Source organism: Girardinichthys multiradiatus, chromosome 9, assembly GCF_021462225.1.
Source record: "Girardinichthys multiradiatus isolate DD_20200921_A chromosome 9, DD_fGirMul_XY1, whole genome shotgun sequence".
In the NCBI taxonomy this organism is placed as follows: domain Eukaryota; kingdom Metazoa; phylum Chordata; class Actinopteri; order Cyprinodontiformes; family Goodeidae; genus Girardinichthys; species Girardinichthys multiradiatus.
In genome coordinates, this window is record NC_061802.1 from 7,757,214 (window position 1) to 7,780,269 (window position 23,056).

The 23,056-nt window shown below is 39.8% G+C and overlaps 1 protein-coding gene across 5 annotated transcripts in view; it reads left to right on the plus strand.

The window, feature by feature from the left end:
• The window catches only part of lrp8 (low density lipoprotein receptor-related protein 8, apolipoprotein e receptor), a 238,165-nt gene that overhangs the window by 151,792 nt on the left and 63,317 nt on the right, over window positions 1–23,056 (plus strand). For all 5 annotated transcript variants that reach the window (XM_047375057.1, XM_047375060.1, XM_047375059.1 and 2 more), the window contains exons 5-9: window positions 1,846–2,220; window positions 5,628–5,750; window positions 10,208–10,330; window positions 13,462–13,581; window positions 19,428–19,553. In XM_047375057.1, coding sequence (XP_047231013.1) covers window positions 1,846–2,220; window positions 5,628–5,750; window positions 10,208–10,330; window positions 13,462–13,581; window positions 19,428–19,553 — 867 coding nt within the window. The remainder of the gene's footprint in view (window positions 1–1,845; window positions 2,221–5,627; window positions 5,751–10,207; window positions 10,331–13,461; window positions 13,582–19,427; window positions 19,554–23,056) is intronic.

Here is a 23,056-nt window from a genome sequence, read left to right on the forward strand (position 1 = left end):
CACCTGCTACCATTTGTTCTGTCAGATTTCAAGTGCCACATGTTTTTGCTTTCAACCAAACTCCTCCTTTTACTTATATGACTCAACAGTTCAAAAGCTAAAAAGAAAGTCGTCTAATTGTACTCATCTCATTAAAGATACATTTTAACGCCAGCACTCGCTTTTATGCTATCTCCAGAGAAGCAGGGAAAGATGGTGCTGCATGCATAGCATTTCTGTGCTTCGAAGGAATTTGAATAAATGCAATCCGTTTTGAATGTCTGTCTCCTTTATTATACAAAATTTATGTTTTTTGTAAAATATAAAGTGACTTCTTTTATGAAAACCGTTTTTTTATTACAAACCCAAATTTCAACGTATTTTATCAGAATGTTATGTGATGGCTCAACACAAAGTGACACATAATTGTGATGTAGAAATAAAATTATACATGGTTCTCAAAACAAAATTAATAATTAAAAGCCTGAAAAGTGTGGCATACATTTGTATTCAGCCCCTTTAAATACCCCTAAATAGTATTTTTAGGTGTGAAGAGGTTTAATGCGTGCCTAAAACAATATCCCTGTCTTTGAACATCTCACAAGGCACAGTTTAATACGTGAGTCAAACTCCAGTCCTCAAATTCCTGTGTCCTGCAACCTTTACCTGTATCTCTACTTCAATACACCTGCTAACAACGTAATTATTTTATTCAGGTGTGTTAGAGCTGAGTCACAAAAAGAATTTAGTGGACACTGTCCATCAAGGACTGAAGTTCAATACCCCTGGTTTAATCCATTATAGCAAGAGTAAGAATATTGCACAATTGCAAACCAACCAAGCCATGGCCATCCACCTAAATTGACAGGCCAACAAGTACAGCATTAAGATCTATAGATACTTGTGAGGAGCTGCAGAGATTCACAGCTCAGGTGGGAGAATCTGTTGACAGGACAGCTGTTAGTTGTGCACCCCACAAACGTAGCCTTTATAAACAGCGGCAAGAAGCAAAGATGCTGAGAAAACTGCTCTGGTTAGATGTAACTAAAGTTGAACTTTTTGGCAAACACCACACATTAACCTGAACTCACCATTTCTATGGTGACACAATGTAGTGGCAGCATCGTGCTGTGAGGATGCTTTCAACAGGGTAAAAAGTGTGAGTTTAGTGGAGGTTCATGGGAAGATTGATATAACAAATATAGGGCAATTCTGAAAGAAAACCTTTTAGAGGTTGCAAAAGATCTGAGACTTGGGTTCACCTTCTCGCCAGACAATGACCTTAAACATACAGCCGCAGCTACAAAGGATTGTTTTAAACCAAAGCACATTTGTTTTGTAGAATGGTCCTGTCAAAGTCCTGACCTAAATCAAATTAGAAATTTCTGCAAAACTTAAAAATAATGCTCACAGAGATTATTTATCCAATCTCTTGAGCTATTTTGAAAAGAAAATATTGCAACAAATCACTTATTATTTATGCTTTAAGTTAAAAATGACATGAGTCTCTTTTAGTAAGATATGTTTACTAAAGACAATCAGCAAGTTTAAAATATGACTAAATTAGATTATACTTTAAAAGTATGCATAAATGAGGGTTCTTCTATAAATACTTAAGGGATAAACCTGGACTTCTTCAATGTTTACGTGAGAAATATAGTACAATCACATGGATGCCAAGTGTTCTCATAAGAAAATTGCTTGGTTATGAGAATATTTACAATATTTTATTTGTACTTATGAGTGTTGAGTACTGGTAATGTTGTGGCTGATAGTTGAATATGCAATAAATAAATAAAAACTACTTCATTATTTTAAAGGAAATGTTGTTAACCTTTGTCATCTCCTGTCCCATCCTTTTTTCAGATGAAAAGGCCTGCTCCTCAAAAGATTTTAAGTGCCGTAACGAAAAGTGTATAGCACCCATCTTCGTCTGCGACGGCGATGACGACTGTGGGGACGCCAGCGATGAGGCCAAGTGCTCCGCTCCCACCTGTGGCCAGCACGAGTTCCGCTGTAATGACTCTGAATGCATCCCTGACCTTTGGAGCTGCGATGGTGACCCAGACTGTAAAGACAAGTCAGACGAGTCCATGGAGCGGTGTAGCCGCAGGACCGAGGCCCAGAAACCTCGCTGTCCAGTCGGCGACTTCCAGTGCGGCAGTGGAGAGTGCATGCACATGCACTGGAAGTGTGATGGCGACGCAGACTGCAAAGATAAATCAGATGAAGCAAACTGTCGTAAGTCAGCTGTGGCTGTATCAGCGTTTGTGTAGTTGGACTGATGTGTGGGTTGATAAATGAGTGCTGAACACAGCCGCATGATAAAAGGATGCTGATGTTGTCGTTATAATTGCGACCAAACAATCTCTCACAGACCAAATTTATTCTGCTAACAACAATTGCCTGTGTTGCCAGAGGATGATATAGTATTCCCCCAGGCACATCAGCAGACAGGCCTGCTCTGAGTGATTAGAAACATGAATGAAATAATCAAACCACTAAAGCCTGACTTTATTAAAACAAAGCTCATAAAGTTTATTTAAAACTGCACGTACATCACTGCTGTATTGTCAGAAAGAGATGCTTGGTCCGTGCACATTTTAAAGCATTTCAAATAAAGTTACGTACGTCTTCATGATATTTTTCTAATAGCAGATTAGGTTATCCAAATGTAATGCTATGTTTAATTCATGTAGTTTGTTTGCTCTGTGCACAGCCTCTCTTTGAAGGTTAAATCCATTGTTATAGATGTGAAATCAGTAGCAACATAATATGTTAGGGAAAAGTGCATGTGTGTCGCTTTCCTTCACTGGATGGTTACACGTGAAAGACTTACCTGCTATTTATTGTAAACGAAGACTTTGTGACAAATGGGACTGAAGGAAGATCACTGCTAACCATACAGCCATGATCCCTGAGTGTGTTGCTATGCAACCATGTGATCTTCACAAGCTGAAGAAGAATGTCACGTTTCACAGTATGTGTGTGCGCGTGTGTGTGAGTGGGATGTGAGGGTCCTTCATCCAGCTAGACCCCCATCTGGTCTCCTCTTCACACTCCCACACACCACTCAGTGAGATCACAGCAGCTTCGCATGTAAGACATGATACAAGCACAGCAACACTGTGATGAATGCTTCCACACAACTCAGACCGATCAGGAGTGCAGAAAGGAGCACTGCAGCAAGAACATATCTGCTCTCACATTTAGAGACGCAGGTTTGGACACGGTTACTGACTGCAGAAGACCCAAATCTTTTCAGTAAGGTATTTGAAAATGAAGTCAGATAAAATACAGATTTAAAAAACCTGTTTAAAAGGTAACAGCATTTTCAACTACATGTAGAGACACGTCTACTTCTCATTCAGCTGTGAGAGACTGAGAAAGAGCAAGTTTAATCCTATAGGAAGGCTTCATGGAGAACAGCAAAGGTTTTTTGTTTTTATTCTCTACTGTTTTCAACTTCTGTCTCAATATGAAAATAATAGTAGCCTTTTAGAAATCTGTGAGTTAAGGTAATGGTCTACATTTTATATAAGAAATGCGCTTAGATAAAGCTGCGCTAGGAGGCTAAAGAGAGTTAGATGTCAAAATGTAAACTTTATAATCATTTTGTGTGAAATGTGCCACAACATTCTGACCTTTGCATCTCATTTGCCATTAGCTGATGAAAGACTATTTTGTCCCACATCTTTCAGTCTAAATTCCACTTAAACATAATTGACTTCTAGCATGACTACAAATGTAAACCAGACACTTCCAAATTCTGGATTTTTTAAATTTACATACTGATACATTTTTTGAGAATTAATTACAATTTCAATTGCAAAGGCATCAGACAACTTTGTCCTCTATTAAAACATGTGGTTTAAAAGTAAAAAGGTGAAGAGAAGTTAACATCGGATGTCTAAATTTGGTGAAAAAGTTGTTAGGGTTAATTAAATGTGCTAACCATGTCTGATTTTATCGCTTTGCTTAATTTGAACAGAACATAAGGCTAATCCGGTCTAACTTTCATACTTATCTATCTAATGTGTTGTTTTACAAAATCCTTATATATTTGTTATTTAATTAAACCAGATTAGACTGCCTCTGTATTTAACTGATGACTCTGTTTTGCTAATTTATAATTAGCCATTTAACTCTCCTATGACTTTTAATTAAGCAACATAGACCTTCATTGATAGACTTCAACATAGACTCTCAAACTCTGTTTAAATCTGTAAGGAAAATGTCCTAAAGCTGCAGTAAAGTTTAAAATTTTTGAGTGCCATATATGAGTAATAGCTTTAAAATCAAAAATTTAACTAATTGGACTGGACTTAATTTAATTGATTAAAAGAAATCACTGAAAGTATTTAACAACAGAATCTAAATGCTGAACTAGCTTTGCATAATTGTGAAGTTTACTTATATTAATTAAGAGGGTTTTAACAACCTTGCTTAGATGGTGATGGATGAGGTCTGGTCGTGTTGTATGCATTGAAATCTGTTTGGCTGCTCATTATGTAGAGAATAAATTTGGGTGGTTGGAGCTTTATGTAAAACAAGATGGAATGGTTTGGGGTGTCTGTGTAATGTAAATGAGACTATAGAGACGTTTAGGGAGGTGCAGCATTTCAATGTAAATCAGAGATGTGAGAATGTGTAATCCAGATTGGCCGCTCCATCTCTCTGGGAATTCCAACCCCCATTTTATTTGTATCTCCTGTTTTATTTGAACCACTGCTCGATATTTTTAGGGGTGACTTCAGACGTCTTGAGACAAGTCACAGTCAGAAGGGTGAGAGGAGGTTAATGTAAATGAGAAACGGTCACAGGTTGATATTCTGTGCTGCCAGCACTTCCACAGATGGCAATCCGTTATCATTACTATTCATCCCTAGGAATTATCATAATTAGCTGAGCGCAGATCTTAATGATTTGGCTGAGAGAATCAGCACATTTTGTGATGGAGCAGGATTATCTCTTGCACTCTGTGCTTGTTTAGGATTAACATTTGGGTTCATCTTGAATTTTTATTTAAGCAGTTTGAGTCAGTGTGCCCTTTCTATTAACATAACTGCGCACACACCTTTCTATGATACTAAACATAGTTTACTCGCTTTATCTGTCTATGTGCACACTTAAAGACCGGCTTTTTTGTGTGAAAGCTATGTGTGGCCGCATTTTATGCCATCTTTGCAATTAGTCATTGCAGGTTGCTAATTTCTGTAGGCTCCACAGTTATTGATCATGTCTGCCTCCATGCTTCAGCAGACCTGGTTCAAAACACAGCACATGAATAACTAAAGAGCCAGTTAAAAAGATGAATGAGTGGAATAAACCTTTCTGTTGTTAGAGCAAGCCTGAACAAATATCTTTATTCAGACTTTGAAACACTGGATGTGCGCACACATGGCATAATTAACTGCCTTCTTTCTTTATGTGTTGTGAGGATATCTGTGTGCCGGTAAGAGCTGGAAGATTATCGATTCATTTTAGATTGGAAAACCCTATAAGTTGACATTTAAAAGAAATTAAATGTGTCACAAAATTACACAATTTCAACAAGCTGTCCATGTTTGAGACTATTTTTGCAGTAAAAAATGTTAAGGCTCAGCTAATTGCTCCTTGCGTCCATATGTTGTGCTTGTGCCCCTCAGCCCTGCTTACGTGTCGACCTGATGAGTTCCAGTGTGGCGACGGTTCCTGCATTCACGGAACCAAACAGTGCAATAAAGTTCACGACTGCCCAGACTACAGTGACGAGGCTGGTTGTGTCAACGGTAACTTATCACCTGCATACAGTCTTCTCAGTCGGATAGCTCCCATGATTTATTCAGTTGTTTGATATAATTTATTTAATCTAAACATTGGTCCATTTACTGCTTTAATACTTTTAATGAGCTCCATCGGGATACCCAGCAAAAGCATTTCAGATGGCTTTGTTGGTTGATTCTGCTCCTTGATAGTCTATAAGAAAGAGCATTTAGGAGTATGGAAACTATTGATATTTTGTAATTGCTCACTAACTACTCAGAATATATGAAACAATGTGTAAAACAGACAAGTTTCTTACTAATCTACTTGTATCAGTTTAGATGTTTATGGATAACAACAAGTTAATGGGTATGTAATATGATCTTCTCTAATTCGAGGATTTAAAATGTATGAAATCTTTATTGCTTTGCAAAAGTCTTTATACCCAATTTTGTCACAATAAAACCACAAACTGGGTTTAATTTGATAGACTCAAACCAATGCATAAATGTCACGTGGAAGAATAGTGATACATGATTGTCAAAGTTTTTACATATTAAAATCTGAAAAGTGTGAGATACATCTGTATTTAGCTCCTTTCAATATGATACCCCTAAATAAAATCCAATGCAGCCAATTGCTTTCAGAAGTCAAGCAATTAGCAAATAGTCGAACTGTTGATGTACTCAATCTCACTCTAGTTGTTCTGTCAAGACATTAGAGAACAAACAGCATCATGGAGACCTAGCATCACATTCTCATGTAAAACTAGAACATCAAGAATCAGAAAATGTCAAGATTCCAGGTAATGGGGACTGTTTGAATCTAGCCATGTAGGGAACTCAGGAAACATGTAAAAGAATGTGCTCTAATACAATGGGCCACAACTAAATGTGCAACTTTCTTGCAATCAGAAAGTTGTAGATTCAGTTCCAGCTTTATTTGCTGTCACATTGAAATGTGACCCTGGGCATGACAGCCAACCCCAAGTTGCCTACTGCTGTACATATGGATATGTGCAGCTGTGCACATTTCTGAGTCTGGCTGGGTGACTCTATTGTAAAAGCACTTTAAGTGGTCGCTATGACTACAAACCCCTATTTAAGTTCAGTCCATTTAACTTTTTGTCTACACGTAAAATACGGCGGTGGCCTGAACACATCTCCACCAAGAAACGTTGGTGGGAGTTGCCTAACATGGAGAGCATTAATCCGAGCAGAAATCAGCAGATCAAATGGGAGAATCTGTCAACAAGTCAGCTATTAGTCCTGCACTCCATAAATCTGGCCTTAATGGAAAAGTAGCTAAAAGAAAGTCGTTGCTGAAAAAAGCCATGTAAGGAGGCACAGCAAGCATGTGGAGGAAAAAAGGCTCTGATTAGATTTTATAGTTTATATTTTTCTGACCAGGAAAATAAAATATATTTTGGCCTTAATGCACAACATTATGTGTGGGGTAAAACTCACACAGAATCATACTGTGGAGAAAGTTTTTTTCAGCAGAGACAGAGAAACGTTTCAGAACTGATGGGAAGAATGGATGGAGTTAAGAAAATTTCCAACTGGATAACTGGGGAGGAGGTCCACCTTCCTGCAGGACAATAACAATAAATATACAGCCAGAGCTTCAATGGCATAAATAAAGAATAATCACGTTAAAATGACCTAGTCAAAGTCTAGACTTAAATCTAATCTGTTGGCAAGATATTGATAATACAAAATTGAAATGATTGATACAGATGCAATCTGTTAAGGCTTGCGAGATATAGGACCCCAGAATGCAGACGAGCAGGCAGCGTGATGGTAAGTGAAAAAAAGGTTTAATAACAAAAACTCACTCACAGCTGGAGGCAGGAACAAAACAACAAAAGGGCAGGCGAGACAGGCATGGCATGATCAAAAATCAACAAGACTTGGTTTGAGAAATGTTTCCGCCCCGAATGACAGAACAGGTGTGTATTTTATGGAGTGTAAACCAGGTGGAGCTAGGAGACAGATTAGTTTGGAGCAGGTGAACCGGATAAAGATAATTAACAGAGAGCACAACGTGAGAGGAGCAAAACATGGCTTGAACAGAACACAAATCCAAGGAAACAAACTAACAGAAATATAACTAGAAAAACATGAAACAAAAGCATAAACAGGAAAATAATAAACAGAAGCATGATTCAAAACTTGAGCAGTGAAAAAACATACAAAGAAAAAACCCGAAACCAAACAACCCCAAATCATAACAGCAATCTATACAATCTGCTTAAGAGGTATGAATACTGTTGAAAGGCACTTTCAAACTAAAGATAATGTAAATTTTTAAAGATATTTTGTCCAGCACTACAGGCCTTTATTTTTCATTTTTTGACTGTAGGCAGACAGGAAAGAGGGGCAGACATTCAGCAGAAGGTCGCCAGGCCTGGGTCTCGAACCAGGGATGGCCGTATTGAGGACTATAGCCTTTATAAATGGTCCCGCGCTTAACCCCTACACCACCAGCGCATTTTTATATTTTCTCATTTCTTTCTTAGTTTAAATTAAACAGGCTAATGAGAAGAAAAGAAAAAAAAACGGAAGAACAAATGTTTTGATCACTGTCTGCAGTATCCGAATATTGGCTAACTATTTGAAAAAGAATCCCACACATTTACACATTTGTATATTTCACAAAGAAATGGCATTTAATTAATCTAAGGGAGATAGAATACACAGAAATATATGCATATAAAATTAGCTATAGTTTTATAGGTAGTGCTGGCCTGACAATTCAAAACATTTAGTAACCTGCATCTTCAGGCAATCAAAACTTTTGTTCTTAGACACTTTTGACTTCTGATGTGTTTGAACTAAAATTAACTAAAAACGTCAGGTAGTACAGGTCCTTCTCAAAAAATTAGCATATTGTGATAAAGTTCATTATTTTCCATAATGTAATGATGAAAATGTAACATTCATATATTTTAGATTCATTGCACACTAACTGAAATATTTCAGGTCTTTTATTGTCTTAATACGGATGATTTTGGCATACAGCTCATGAAAACCCAAAATTCCTATCTCACAAAATTAGCATATTATTAAAAGGGTCTCTAAACGAGCTATGAACCAAATCATCCGAATCAACGAGTTAACTCTAAACACCTGCAAAAGATTCCTGAGGCCTTTAAAACTCCCAGCCTGGTTCATCACTCAAAACCCCAATCATGGGTAAGACTGCCGACCTGACTGCTGTCCAGAAGGCCACTATTGACACCCTCAAGCAAGAGGGTAAGACACAGAAAGACATTTCTGAACAAATAGGCTGTTCCCAGAGTGCTGTATCAAGGCACCTCAGTGGGAAGTCTGTGGGAAGGAAAATGTGTGGCAGAAAACGCTGCACAACAAGAAGAGGTGACCGGACCCTGAGGAAGATTGTGGAGAAGGGCCGATTCCAGACCTTGGGGGACCTGCGGAAGCAGTGGACTGAGTCTGGAGTAGAAACATCCAGAGCCAGCGTGCACAGGCGTGTGCAGGAAATGGGCTACAGGTGCCGCATTCCCCAGACCTGGGCTACAGAGAAGCAGCACTGGACTGTTGCTCAGTGGTCCAAAGTACTTTTTTCGGATGAAAGCAAATTCTGCATGTCATTCGGAAATCAAGGTGCCAGAGTCTGGAGGAAGACTGGGGAGAAGGAAATGCCAAAATGCCAGAAGTCCAGTGTCAAGTACCCACAGTCAGTGATGGTCTGGGGTGCCGTGTCAGCTGCTGGTGTTGGTCCACTGTGTTTTATCAAGGGCAGGGTCAATGCAGCTAGCTATCAGGAGATTTTGGAGCACTTCATGCTTCCATCTGCTGAAAAGCTTTATGGAGATGAAGATTTCATTTTTCAGCACGACCTGGCACCTGCTCACAGTGCCAAAACCACTGGTAAATGGTTTACTGACCATGGTATCACTGTGCTCAATTGGCCTGCCAACTCTCCTGACCTGAACCCCATAGAGAATCTGTGGGATATTGTGAAGAGAACGTTGAGAGACTCAAGACCCAACACTCTGGATGAGCTAAAGGCCGCTATCGAAGCATCCTGGGCCTCCATAAGACCTCAGCAGTGCCACAGGCTGATTGCCTCCATGCCACGCCGCATTGAAGCAGTCATTTCTGCAAAAGGATTCCCGACCAAGTATTGAGTGCATAACTGTACATGATTATTTGAAGGTTGACATTTTTTGTATTAAAAACACTTTTCTTTTATTGGTCGGATGAAATATGCTAATTTTGTGAGATAGGAATTTTGGGTTTTCATGAGCTGTATGCCACAATCCTCCATATTAAGACAATAAAAGACCTGAAATATTTCAGTTAGTGTGCAATGAATCTAAAATATATGAATGTTAAATTTTCATCATGACATTATGGAAAATAATGAACTTTACCACAATATGCTAATATTTTGAGAAGGACCTGTACAAGAAGTACAAAGAAAAAAAAAACGTTTTCTCTTATTTTCCCTCAAGTTACAAAGTGTGACGGACCAAAGAAGTTCCGCTGTAAGAACGGGGAGTGCATCAACAGCAGCAAGGTGTGCGACAATGTGAAGGACTGCAAAGACTGGTCAGATGAGCCAGTGAAGGAGTGTGGTAAGATCATTTTACTTCAAGCAGCCTCAAACCCAAATGTTCTGAGAGTTATCAGTCTTCAGATGTGCCAGAGTGATTTACCTGCAAATGTATAAGCCGTATAAATTGTGTGGGTGGTCGTTTCTCATGGAAACGGGAGATTCATTTGATCAAGGCAGGGTAAATTAGGACACTTCTCAGCTGTGTCATGATCAAAGAACTGAGCGACCCTGCTCTCTCTTACTGCAATCTTAGCCAGGAAAACGTGACTGCACTACATTATTTGTTAGGAGTCACACACATTACGATTTTCAATCACATCTCCCAAAATGATGCAAAGCAAACAGAGAAGGACAGATGAGAAAATCCCTCATAATATAGCAGTTTTTAATCTTAAAAGAATTTGGCGTTAAGGAACTTCCTGTAATTTCAGCTCAAGTTACTTTTGTCACATCAGTAAGAGTTGTCTCAAGCTCATCAAAAAGTGTCCAAGGTTTCTCAAGTAAGCTGCCCTTCACTGGCAGAATGTTTTCTCTGAAGTGGAGTGTAACATCATTTTCCTGTATGTGGGTAGAAAATTATATGTTAGCAGATTGTCCATTAAGGTCGCTCTGATCTGAAAGGAGAAGTATATATCCTGTTATTATATTACCCATCAAATCATTGATATTACATACAGTCCGATGAAGTGAATATAACCGTTGATACATGGCGAAAATAATTTGAGTAATCTCAAGTCTCTACTGCAGTTGTTTTTTAATTCTGAACTTAGTTTAAAATGTGCCTCTAGAACTAAGTCTTAAAAATCAGTGTCAGCGGATTTTATCTTAAAAAACCGATAGTGATTATAGTTTGCATAAAATTAGAGCTAAACATTTTTTTTACTTTTATTTACCTATAGCCTTCTATCTCTGAAATGCATTTTGAAATTGGAAGTTATTTAAGCTTGAATTAAAGTCTACTTTAGTACATTTTGCTACATTTAGCTTTGGATATGTAAAGGTCACATTGTACACACTGTATTTTAATGTTAAACTATTCATTAGGAAACCATACATCTAGATTTTTTTTATCAGTAAAAAAGACTGATGCTTGTTTTCAGTTGGGAAGTGGCAAGTGTCGGATTGGAGTCCTGATCTCAGCCTTTTCAACTGATTGATGCTAGAGGCTTTGACAAGCTCAACTCTCGATGTGCTGGGATTATATTTGTGGCCCATAATTTGGTTAATTGACTAAATTCGCTGTTAGTCAATTAGCCATGCTTCAGTATAAGCAGGTTATTTTTCTGATTTAACAAATCTGTGTTTTCCTTAAAAATCTAAGTGATTTCCAACATCTAAATTGTTCTTTGTAGTTAAAAAGAGACTATATTGGCTCCTGCAACCTTCTGTCTGTTGGTGCCAAGTGACCTACTTGCGCTTCGTGGTCAAATATCCCAAAAAGGTTGTTGCCAACTGACACAATAAGCAACAAATCTTGCAACTTTTTCTGGTGTTCTTTGAGACTAACAAGAAAGTATGTAATGTTTCCACTCCTCTCATCAAGTCCTTCGCTGCTGCGGTCAGAGTCGCTCCCTCTGCATTCACATATTTAATGGTTTACAAATACTCAGTCACCACAGGCTAATCACATGGATATAAACAGACTGCTATGCTTTAGGGTGGCGTGCCCCCATGCCAAGATGGTAGCTAACCCATTTAACCCAGTGCTGAAGTACCAAATGAAGGCTCTCATGCAAAAAGTCCTGTTAAAACAAAATAGTTGTCGCCATCAAGAGAAACAGACGGAGACTGGAATGCCGGAATATCCTTTCCTAGTAAGCTAAGGGACAATCACAATACTAATGTATACCATGCAATATTCCTGTAGTGATTAATGTATGTTACTGCACTTTTAAGCTAATTAGCTTTAATGTACCAAACATTGTTCCAATTAACTTAATGTGGAATTGGATCGGGAAATTCTAACAGTAAATCCCAAATCTGGAATTACTCAGACTGGTTTGAGGCAACATTCTTGAATAATAAAGATTACGTACATATGCACATAGAAAGAAACATATTTAAATACTGCAAAATACTCTCCTCCTTGGTTGTGTCAATAATTATTTACTGGACAACTATAAAATCAGAAGTCGTCTCCATAATTGTGCAGGCCATAACATGCCCAACTTTTTATTGGTATTGTTTTTGGGTTTCATTGCCTGCAATACATAAATATTATAAATAATTGTAATATACTTTGTGTGTAATGAATTGAAATATGTTTCACTTTTTGAATTAAAATGCTAAAATTTATTGAGGTGCACCTTTATAGATGAAACAAGCATAAATTGCAAAACTGAGAGTGATTTAATGTGTGGGTTAACGGCAGAGTGAATGTTGGCTTTAATTTCAGTTTAATACTATGTTAAATACTAAGTTTTGTGTCATTCTTGACTTTGTCTCATTGTCTGTCTCTGTTCCACAGCTGTACAAGTAGCCTTAAGCCTAAATCTTTAATGTAATTCTATAATGAAGTACCCGCCACAGCTCTCTGCAGTGATCTCTCTTGACTCCCTGGAGGGTGATTGAAAGACAGAGGGATATAAGCGGTGGTGCAGAAACAGATATAAAACAGATTGGAAGAAAAACAGCAAGGATCCAGTCAATTCTTTTCATGTGCAGAAAAGGAAGGAAATGGACAGATAGAGATGAAAAGATGAAGAAGAAAAGATGCTTGTGTAACACTTGGCCAATAAAGTGAAGTGGTACCTGGTGAAGAATGGGTTTCTTAATCGTAGAAACTGTTCTTGTAAGCTATTAACAAGCTAATAATTGTAGCACAAACACGTTTTTCTGTCTCTTTTGTAACGTTTTTAAGCTTACTGCCTACTTGAATGGAAATTGGATGTATACAGCCAGACTTGACAGGATAAAATTATCTTGACTGGCAGGTTGATTAAAACTATCCACACACACCATCTGGGGCATTTTGTCTTTCTGTCCAGCTCTTTCTTTGTGTGCTTTGCAGGCTAAATTATTCTGACCAAAAAATCTGCTGGAGTTATTTCATCAATATTCAGCTCCTATTCGCTTTCGTCTATTCCTCCACTCACATCTCTGTCCCTTGCTCCATCCTTCCCTCCCCACCGCTCCTCTCTCTCTCCCCAGGCCTGGACGAGTGTGCAGACAACAACGGTGGCTGCTCCCACATCTGCAGGGACCGGAGAATTGGTTATGAGTGTGACTGCCCCTCCGGATACAAACTCCTGGACAAAAAGACTTGTGGAGGTAAAGAAAATACTAGTGCTTTTATTGAGAAAACCTGGTGACATGCCTGAACTCATCTAGCCAAAATATCATCAAACTGAACTTTTTTTGTTTAAAAAAGCCTCTCGTTATTTCAATGACTCGGGCTATTATGACCCTGTGCTGATTCTCTTTCTAGAAATTCATGCCTGATTCATACCCTTGCTCTTTTAGTGAAATAAAAAATGCATAATCTGAAGAGCAGATTCACTAATCTTCTGTTTCACCTCAACCAGTTGCACGTAAAATTATTAACCACCACAGCATGCTTGCTGGCAAAATATTCAAACTAGCGGCTGGAACAAATCAAATTAAACATTTTAAATAGCTCAACACATCAAATGTTACAGGTGTTTTTTCTAAATTAAGACACAAAATTTTGCTTTTAATGCTCGAAATTATTCGACCTCTTCATGACACGCATCTTCAATTCTTAGAGTCCACCTTTCATGGAATGACCTGCTGCAAATGTGATTCACACCAGCTTCTGGCAGTATCCCTAAGGAATCTTAGTCCTCTCCTCACTCCACTTCATTAATATTCTTGGTTTGTTGGCTGCAAACATGTTTTTCAAATCCCACCAGAGATTAAGTTTTAAATCTGATTTAAAAGAAATATGTTTTAAATCTGCTGACTGTGATGGCCCTTCTGGTATCTTCTAGTTCTTCTTAAACCAAGCCTTGGTGCACTTTGCGATCATTATTCTGTTTAAGGCCCAGCTTCTGCTTCCTTAGTCAGCATTTTCTTTAAGAATTTTGACTTAATCCAATTTACCCTCAAAGGGCAGCAGGTTTTTTAGTGCCAGGTGAAACAAAGCAGCCCCAGAGCATTACTGAGTCACCACCATGCTTCACTGTAATCATGTCTTTTTCATCTTCATTCCTCCTCCTATATCCAGAAATTTTGTCTGGGTAAGAAATATATAAAGTGTAAATATTACATAATATAACTTTCTGTTCAGCAAAAGACATAAATTAAACAAAGATAAATAATTTCTTGATAGTAAAGACTAGTATTGTCAGAAACAATTTGTTTTTTTCTTTGCTGATGTAACTGATTGATACGATTTGCCAGATTATCTAGTGCACCTACAGTACATATAAAGAAAGCAAACATGAAAGCCAAACTAAAAACTTCTGTTGTAAGAGCTTAGATGCTTTCAACCAGATGATTTCGTGTAACCATGTCTTTGAGCAGATAAAGTGGTGCATGGTGAGAGATGGAGCAAAGCATCAGGATCAAGCATCAGGAGCACATATAGGCAAGACTTTGAGCTCTGGGAGTTCTCCTGTACAAGCAGAGATGCAACTGATTTATTTCCTTTTTTCTCTGGCTCAATTAAATGAGTCTGGTCTTATGAGAATCTTTGCTGCTGCTCACAACAGATGACAGAAATGACTCTTGTTTTCAGTCTGTTGTTTCCTTTTGCAACCAAATATTTGTCTTCAGCTTGCTTCCTACAGAATCAGCTTTATTGCCAAGTTCATACATACAAACAAGGAATTGGACTCCGGTACACTTTGCTCTTTGGTTTTGTTTTTGCATTACAGAATATACATATTTACTATGTACAATATATACATATATAATAAAAAGGTGCATTTGCAACATCTGTATGCTGTTGTTCTATACTCTATTGAATGTTCAACAGAGAAACAGCCTGGGGGAAGAAACTGTCTCTGTGGCGGCTGGTTTTAGCAAACAATGCTCTGTAGCGGCGGCCTGAAGGTAATCTCTGAACAGTTTATGTGCAGGGTGTGTGGGGTCTGCAGAGATTTTAGCAGCTCTTTTCCTGCCCCTAGACCTGTATAAGTCCTGGATGGAGGAAAGGTCAGCCCTGATTATTCGTTGCGGTCTGCACCTGTCCAGTTTTGTGGATGAGCCAAACCACACTGAGATGGATGAAGACAGGACAGACTGAATGATGGCAGTGTAGAAGATGACCAGCAGCTCCTGTGGAAGGTTGAACTTCTTGAGTTGCCTCAGGAAGTACAGTCTCTGCTGGGCCTTCCTACAAACAGTGTCTATGTGCGAGGACCATCTCAGGTCCTCAGAGATGGTGGTTCCTAAGAACCTGAAGTGGTCCACGGCCGATACAGTGTTGTTGAGGATGGTGAGGGGGTGTATGGGGGTGGTGATCTCCGAAAGTCCACCACCATTTCCACAGTCTTGAGTGGGTTGAGTTCAAGGTAGTTCTGACTGCACCAGTGGACCAGCCGATCCACCTGCTGTCTGTATACAGACTCATCACCGTCCTGGATCAGTCCAATGACAGTGGTGTCGTCTGCAAACTTCAGGAGTTCCACGGACGAGTCCGATGAGGTGCAGTCATCTGTGTACAGAGAGAAGAGGAGTGGGGATAGAACACACCCCTGGGGGGCACCAGTATTTATTGATCTGGTTCGGGAGAAGATGCTCCCCAGTCTCACCTGCTGCTGTCGGTCCGTCAGGAAGCTGTTGATCCACTGACAAGTGGATGCTGGGACGTTGAGCTGGGTGAGCTTCTGGTGGAGGATGTCTGGTATGATGGTGTTGAAGGCCGAGCTGAAGTCTACAAACAGGATCCTGGCGTACGTCCCTGGGTGGTCGAGGTGTTGCAGGATGAAGTGTAGACTTAAGTTAACCGCATCATCTGCCGACCTGTTTGCTCGGTAAGCAAATTGCAGGGGGTCCAGCAGGGGGCCTGTGATGTCTTTCAGGTGCTTCAACACCAGCCGCTCAAAGGATTTCATGACCAGAGACGTCAGGGCTACAGGCCTGTAGTCATTTAATCCTAGGATGGCGGTTTTTTGGGCACCGGGATGATAGTGGATTGTCTGAGGCAGGAGGGGACCTCACACTTCTCCAGTGACTTGTTGAAGATCCTTGTGAAGATCAGAGCGAGTTGATTTGCACAGGCTTTCAGGCATGATGGGGAGACGTTATCAGGTCCTCCAGCTTTCTTTGTTTTCATGCGGTGAAAGAGCCTGTTTACCTCTTCCTCGGAGATCTTTAGTGCAGGCAGGGGATCTGAAGGTAGGGGGTTGGTTGTTTTACGGGTCAAATTTGTTCCTGAATGGGATGTGGAGGAGATGGTTTGAGGTGTGAATGGCTTCTTGTCATGTCTGCAGTAGAAGCCATTCAGACGGTTGGCCAGGAGATGACTCTGTTCAGGACGGGTGGGGGGGGCTCCTATAGGCAGTCAGGTTTCTCAGACCGGTCCATACAGCTGAAGTGTCACCAGTAGAAAAGTTGTTCTTAAGCTTATTACTGTAGCTTCTCTTAGCTGCTTTGATCTCCTTTGTTAGTTTGTTCCTGGCCTGCCTGTACCGCGCCCAATCTCCACTGCTGTGAGCTTCTTCCTTTTCCCTGCGCAGATTCCTGAGATGTTGAGTAAACCATGGCTTGTTATTCCCAAAGGTGCAAAAGATCTTGGTCTGCACACACATGTCCTCACAGAAATTGATGTATGATGTCACCACATCAGTTAGTTGATTTAAGTCAGTGGCTGAGGTTTCAAAAACAGTCCAGTCTGTGCATTCAAAGCAGGCCTGTAGCATCTGCTTTGATTCCTCAGTCCACTTCTTAACATTGTGAACCTTGGGTTTGGAAGCTCTTAGTTTCTGTCTGTAGGTTGGGATGAGGTGGATTAGATAATGATCTGAAAAACCCAGAGCAGCCCTGGTAACAGCATGATATGAGTCCTTTAAAGCTGTGTAACAATGGTCCAGTGTGTTTTTGTCTCTGGTGGGACACTTAATATGCTGTCTGTATTTGGGGAGTTCATTTGAGAGGTTTGCGCTGTTAAAATCTCCCAGTATTATGATGTAAGAGTCCGTGTATTTTTTCTCCAGGTCTGTAATCAGCTCAGCAAGATGTTTTTCCGCGGCAGAAGTGCAGCCATGCGGTGGAAAATATGAGCCAATTATTATAAACGAGGAAAACTCTCTTGGTGAATAAAACGGTTTACAGATTATGGAAAATGACCCCAGATCCGGACTACATGTTTTCCCCAGCCCTTTTATGTCTCTGCACCAACCTTCATTTATATAAAAGCAGATTCCGCCTCCTCGCCTCTTCCCCGATAGCTCCGCGCTGCGATCCGCTCTGAGCAGCTGGAAGTCCGGCATCAGCAGTGCGCGGTCCGGGATGTTTTCACTCAGCCATGTCTCGGTGAAGCAGAGAACCGCTGATCCGCGGAGGTCCGTGTTTTTACCGGTGAGGAGAAGCAGCTCGTCCATCTTGTTGTTTAGAGAGCGGACATTTGCCAGGTGGATTGAAGGCAGTGGTGTGCGAAGTCCTCTTTTGCGGAGCTTTACCAGCGCGCCAGCACGCTTTCCCCTCCGCCGCTTTCGGCGCAGTGTCCCGTATAGCGCCGCAGCTCCGCTTGCTAGGAGCTCAGTGAACCTCGGATCAATGAAAGATGGTGAAAAAAATCCCAAGAGAGGACTCTCTGATGTTGAGAGGTTCCTCTCTACTGAATGACACCACAGTACTGTGGCTCGAAAAACATAAAAACACACAAAATACAAAAACACAGAGAGAGCGAAGCTCCGAGGCTGCCATCGTCGGCGCCATCTTGGTTATACAGGCCATATTTTGAAAATGTTACAAGAACATTTAACAAAACCTGTCCTTGATTGTCTCTAACTGGTGATCAGCAGGTCAAATACAGATTTCAGTCTATAAATGTATCAACAAAAAGCATGCACTTTGATGCACTACTTTGAGTAAGATATAAATGAGATAAAGGTAAGGGAGGTATGCTTTAATGCATCAATAGGTATAATCTTGTTATCCCTGCAGGTTCCTATAAATTCTAAACTACTGCAGCTTTCAAGGAACCTGAAGCTTTTTTTTCCCTTTCTTTTACCTGTTTAAGTCTTTACAAAAAAGATCTGAATTTGTCAAAATCAGAATTGGCAAAGTCAGATCTGAAACGACATCTAAAATTGGTGTTGGCCAGGAAAAGCCTAATCAGTGAATCTCTTATACTTCCTTTACTCATTCTAAAATAGTGGTATCATGATCACTTAATCCATTGTCTATAGTTAGTTCACACCTTTATATTACTTATCAAGTTGGTGTTAAGGTTTGCGAGATATAGGACCCCAGAATGCAGATGAGCAGGCAGCGTGATGGTAAGTGAAAAAGGGTTTAATAACAAAAAAACTCACTCACTAGGAGGCAGAAACCAAAACAATAAACGCACAGGCAAAACTGACATGGGCAGGCTGGCAAGACAGCCTTGACATGAACAGGAGGACATGAGCTTGAATTGAAAACAAGACGTGAGCATGAAAATGTTTCCGCGACAACTAACTGAACAGGTGTGTATATATGGAGTGAAAACCAGGTGGAGCAAGGAGACAGATTAACTTTGAGCAGGTGAACCAAATAAACTTAATTGACAGACAGAACAAAAACGGGGCTGCGGCAAAAACAGAAACTCTTGAACACAAACTAACAGAAACTAGAAAAAACATGAAGTAAAAGCATAACCAGATCCGAAAACCAAACTTGACAAAACATGAACAAGACGACAAAACTAAAGCATGACCAGGAAAATAACAGAAGCATGATTCAAAGTCTAAAAAGGAGAATAATAATAATAAACAAAAGAACGAGTCAAAACCTTAACTGTGAAAAACAAGAAAAAACCAAACAACCCCAAATCATAACAGTTGGACAAAGAACAGATTTATTCCCTAAATAATCATAGAAGTAAAGATTTTCTTTAAAAAATGAATTTTCTCATCATAGAGAGCATGCTTTAATCAGATAAAATATCTTTTGTGTGGAATATTTTACATCGGTTTTACATTCTCTCAATGTTTTCCTTTCCATAGACATAGACGAGTGTGAGAACCCAGATGCCTGCAGTCAGATTTGCATCAATTACAAAGGAGATTATAAATGTGAGTGCTATGAAGGCTACGAGATGGACCCTGCCTCAAAGACCTGCAAAGCTGTGGGTAAGCCATTTGTCACATGCACGCATTCTTACACTCATTCACTAAGGAGCAGACATACACACTGCCACAGATAGATATTCTCACCAAAATCCATTCACGATCCCATATATACTTGAGCAAATTCACACATCGAGACTCGGTCTTGTATAAACACCAATTACTCATCCATTCCTGCACCCCTAACTACAATGTGACATCGTATACTATTCTCACTCAGTGGGACTCTGAAAAGAGAGGGTTGTTTCGTATGCAGGGCCTGCAAACCAATCTGTTCAAAGATAAATATTTGCCATCTTTTTCTTTAGTCCACAATAATGGCAAGTTTGCAGCCAGCTGCCTCTGCTTCCCCTGGGGTATCAGTAGAAGGATGTTATGTGGGTAAGGGGTCTGCGCTCACTGCAGGACACAGGCAGGGTCTGTAACCCTTATTTGCTGGCAAGAGCCTTCTGAGCAGTGTTATGAATAAAAAATATATTCATGAGCTGGACTGAATAATGAAACAGATATGTTTCTTTATCATGAAGTAAAGATTCAAATGGGGTTGCTCCGTATAGTTGCAAGCAGGACCAGTTTTGCATCAGGTGAAACGGTATAAAGAAATCGCTTTACCATTTGCTTGGAATGTTCACTGTATAATAGGCAAATACAGAACCTTTGGGGGTATATTTCACTGTTATGATAATTAAAACTATCAGGTCATTTGTGCTGCTTGTACCACCTAAACAAGAGCATTACCTGCAACATTTTAGATAACAACTTAAGAAACACCACATTTTCTAGATTTTACCTTCATGGTTTTGCCATGTGGTCAGCTACAAACATTGTTTAGGCATTAGGATGTTAATATTGGACCTTCTTTCAAAGTTGTAACTTCCTGAAACATAAATTCCTATAGTATACACTTAGTGTCCAATCTTTAATAGGGCATGCCTAACATAGGAACTCAAGTCAGACATCTAGACTCAAGTTGCACAAAAATAGACTCAAAATCTGACTTGGACTCACGCAGAAAAGGAAAAAGAACACAGAAGCACTGATTCAGGAGTACTTTCTATGGGAAGGAAAAGTAAATGTTAATGGATGTAGCTCCTTTAGTCGTTTCATCTAGAAAGAAAGAACAGATAAACTCTGAGCCAGTTTTCAAGGTTAGAGTATGAAAGAGAGCACATACAGTTAGTCACAGTAAAAGCTCAGTCAGTAGGAGAGAGACAGGGTTAAACACTGAAAGACGTGGCCAAGTGTATCATCAGTAGAAGGTGAGCATTACGTTGTTGCCAGCAGAAGCTTGGACAGTGCCCCCCTCCATGAAGGTGTCACAGGTAGACACAGAGTCAGGGCAGGTGCAGATCTAGGAAGAGAAAAGAGAGAGAACATAAAGTTAAAAGCTGAAATAACAGCAAATAATGCAAAATTGGAGAGTAGTATGAGAATGTAGCAAAGAGAGTGAAAGTGGTCATCATGTTCTCCAGCAGCCTAAGCCTATAGCAGCATAACTACAGAGATAGCTCAGGATAAACTAAGCCACTCTAACTATAAGCTTTATCAAAAAGGAAAGTTTTAAGCCTAGCCTTAAAAGTAGACAGGGTGTCTGCCTCACGGACTAAAGCTGGGAGATGGTTCCACAGGAGAGGAGCCTGATAACTAAAGGATCTGCCTCCCATTCTACTTCTAGAGACTCTAGGAACCACCAGTAAACCTGCAGTCTGAGAACGAAGTTCTCTGTTAGGAACATATAGAACAATCAGATCTCTGATGTATGATGGAGCTAGATCATTAAGGGCTTTATATGTGAGGAGGAGAATTTTAAATTCTATTCTGGATTTAACAGGGAGCCAATGAAGGGAAGCTAAGATAGGAGAAATATGATCTCTGTTTTTAATTTTCTTCAGAACTGTTGCTGCAGCATTTTGAATCGGCTGAAGGCTTTTAACTGTATTTTGTGGACATCCTGATAGTTAAGAATTACAATAGTCCTGCCTTGAAGTAACAAATGCATGGACTAGTTTTTCACTCCTGGATAGGATAATTCTAATTTTGGCAATGTCCCGGAAATGAAAGAAGGAAATCCTAGAAACCTGTTTAATATGGGATTTAAATGACATGTCTTAGTCAAAAATAACACCAAGGTTTTTTACATTATTACCGGAGGTCAATTTAATGCCATCCAGGTTAAGTGATTGACTAAGCAGTTTCTTTTTTAAAGACTCCGGTCCAAAGAGGACAACTTTTGTCTTGTCTGAATTTAGAAGCAGAAAATTTAAAGTCATCCAAGTTTTTATATCTTCAAGACATACTTGTAGTCTATCTAACTGGTTGGCCCCATCAGGATTTATGGATAAGTAAAGCTGAGTGTCATCAGTGTAACAGTGAAAATTTATCCCATGCTGCCTGATAATTTGACCTATTGGAAGCATATATACAGTAAAGAGAATTGGCCCAAGTACTAAACCTTGTGGTACTCCACAATCAACCCTGGAGTTTAAAGATCAGTCAGTCAGTCATTTTGTACCGCTTATTCCATAGTGGGTCACGGGGGAGCTGGTGCCTATCTCCAGCAGTCTATGGGCCAGAGGCAGGGTACACCCTGGACAGGTCGCCAGTCCATCGCAGGGCAACACACAGACAACCATGCACACACTCATACACCTAAGGGCAATTTAGAGTGACCAATTAACCTAACAGGCATGTCTTTGGACTGTGGGAGGAAGCCGGAGTACCCAGTGAGAACCCACGCATGCACGGGGATAACAACAAACTCCATGCAGAAAGACCCCCAGATGGGAATCGAACCAAGGACCTTCTTGCTGCAAGGCAACAGCACCGTGCAGCATCGTGCAGAGTTTAAAGATGATTTATCATTTACATGAACAAACTGGAATCTGTCAGACAAATAAGATTTAAACCAGCCTAGCGCTGTTCCCCTGATCCCTACAGCATATTCCAGACTTTCTAAAAGAATATTATGATCGACTGTATCAAATGCAGCACTGAGATCTAACAGGACCAGTACAGACACAAGTCCATTATCTGAGGCCATAAGAATATCATTAGTGACTTTCAGCAGAGCTGTTTCAGTGCTATGATGAGATCTGAAGCCTGACTGAAACTCTTCAAACAGGTCATTGCTGTGTAAATGCTCACACATTTGATTGGCAACTATTTTCTCAAGAATTTTAGATAAGAATGGAAGATTGGATATAGGTCTCTAATTTTTCAAGTCATCTCGATCAAGTGAAGGTTTCTTAAGCAAAGGTTTAATTACAGCTACCTTAAAAGCCTGTGGTACATATCCATTTACTAAAGATAGATTAATCATATCTAAAATGGGGCTGGTAATCAGAGGGAACACTTCCTTAAATAATTTGGTTGGGATTGGGTCTAACATACAAGTTGAAGGTTTAGATTAAGCTAATATTTCTGATAACTCAGGAAGCTCCACAGGATCAAAACAGTCCAAACACAAATCAGGTTTTACAGTTATTTCCAATGTTGTCTTACTTGCT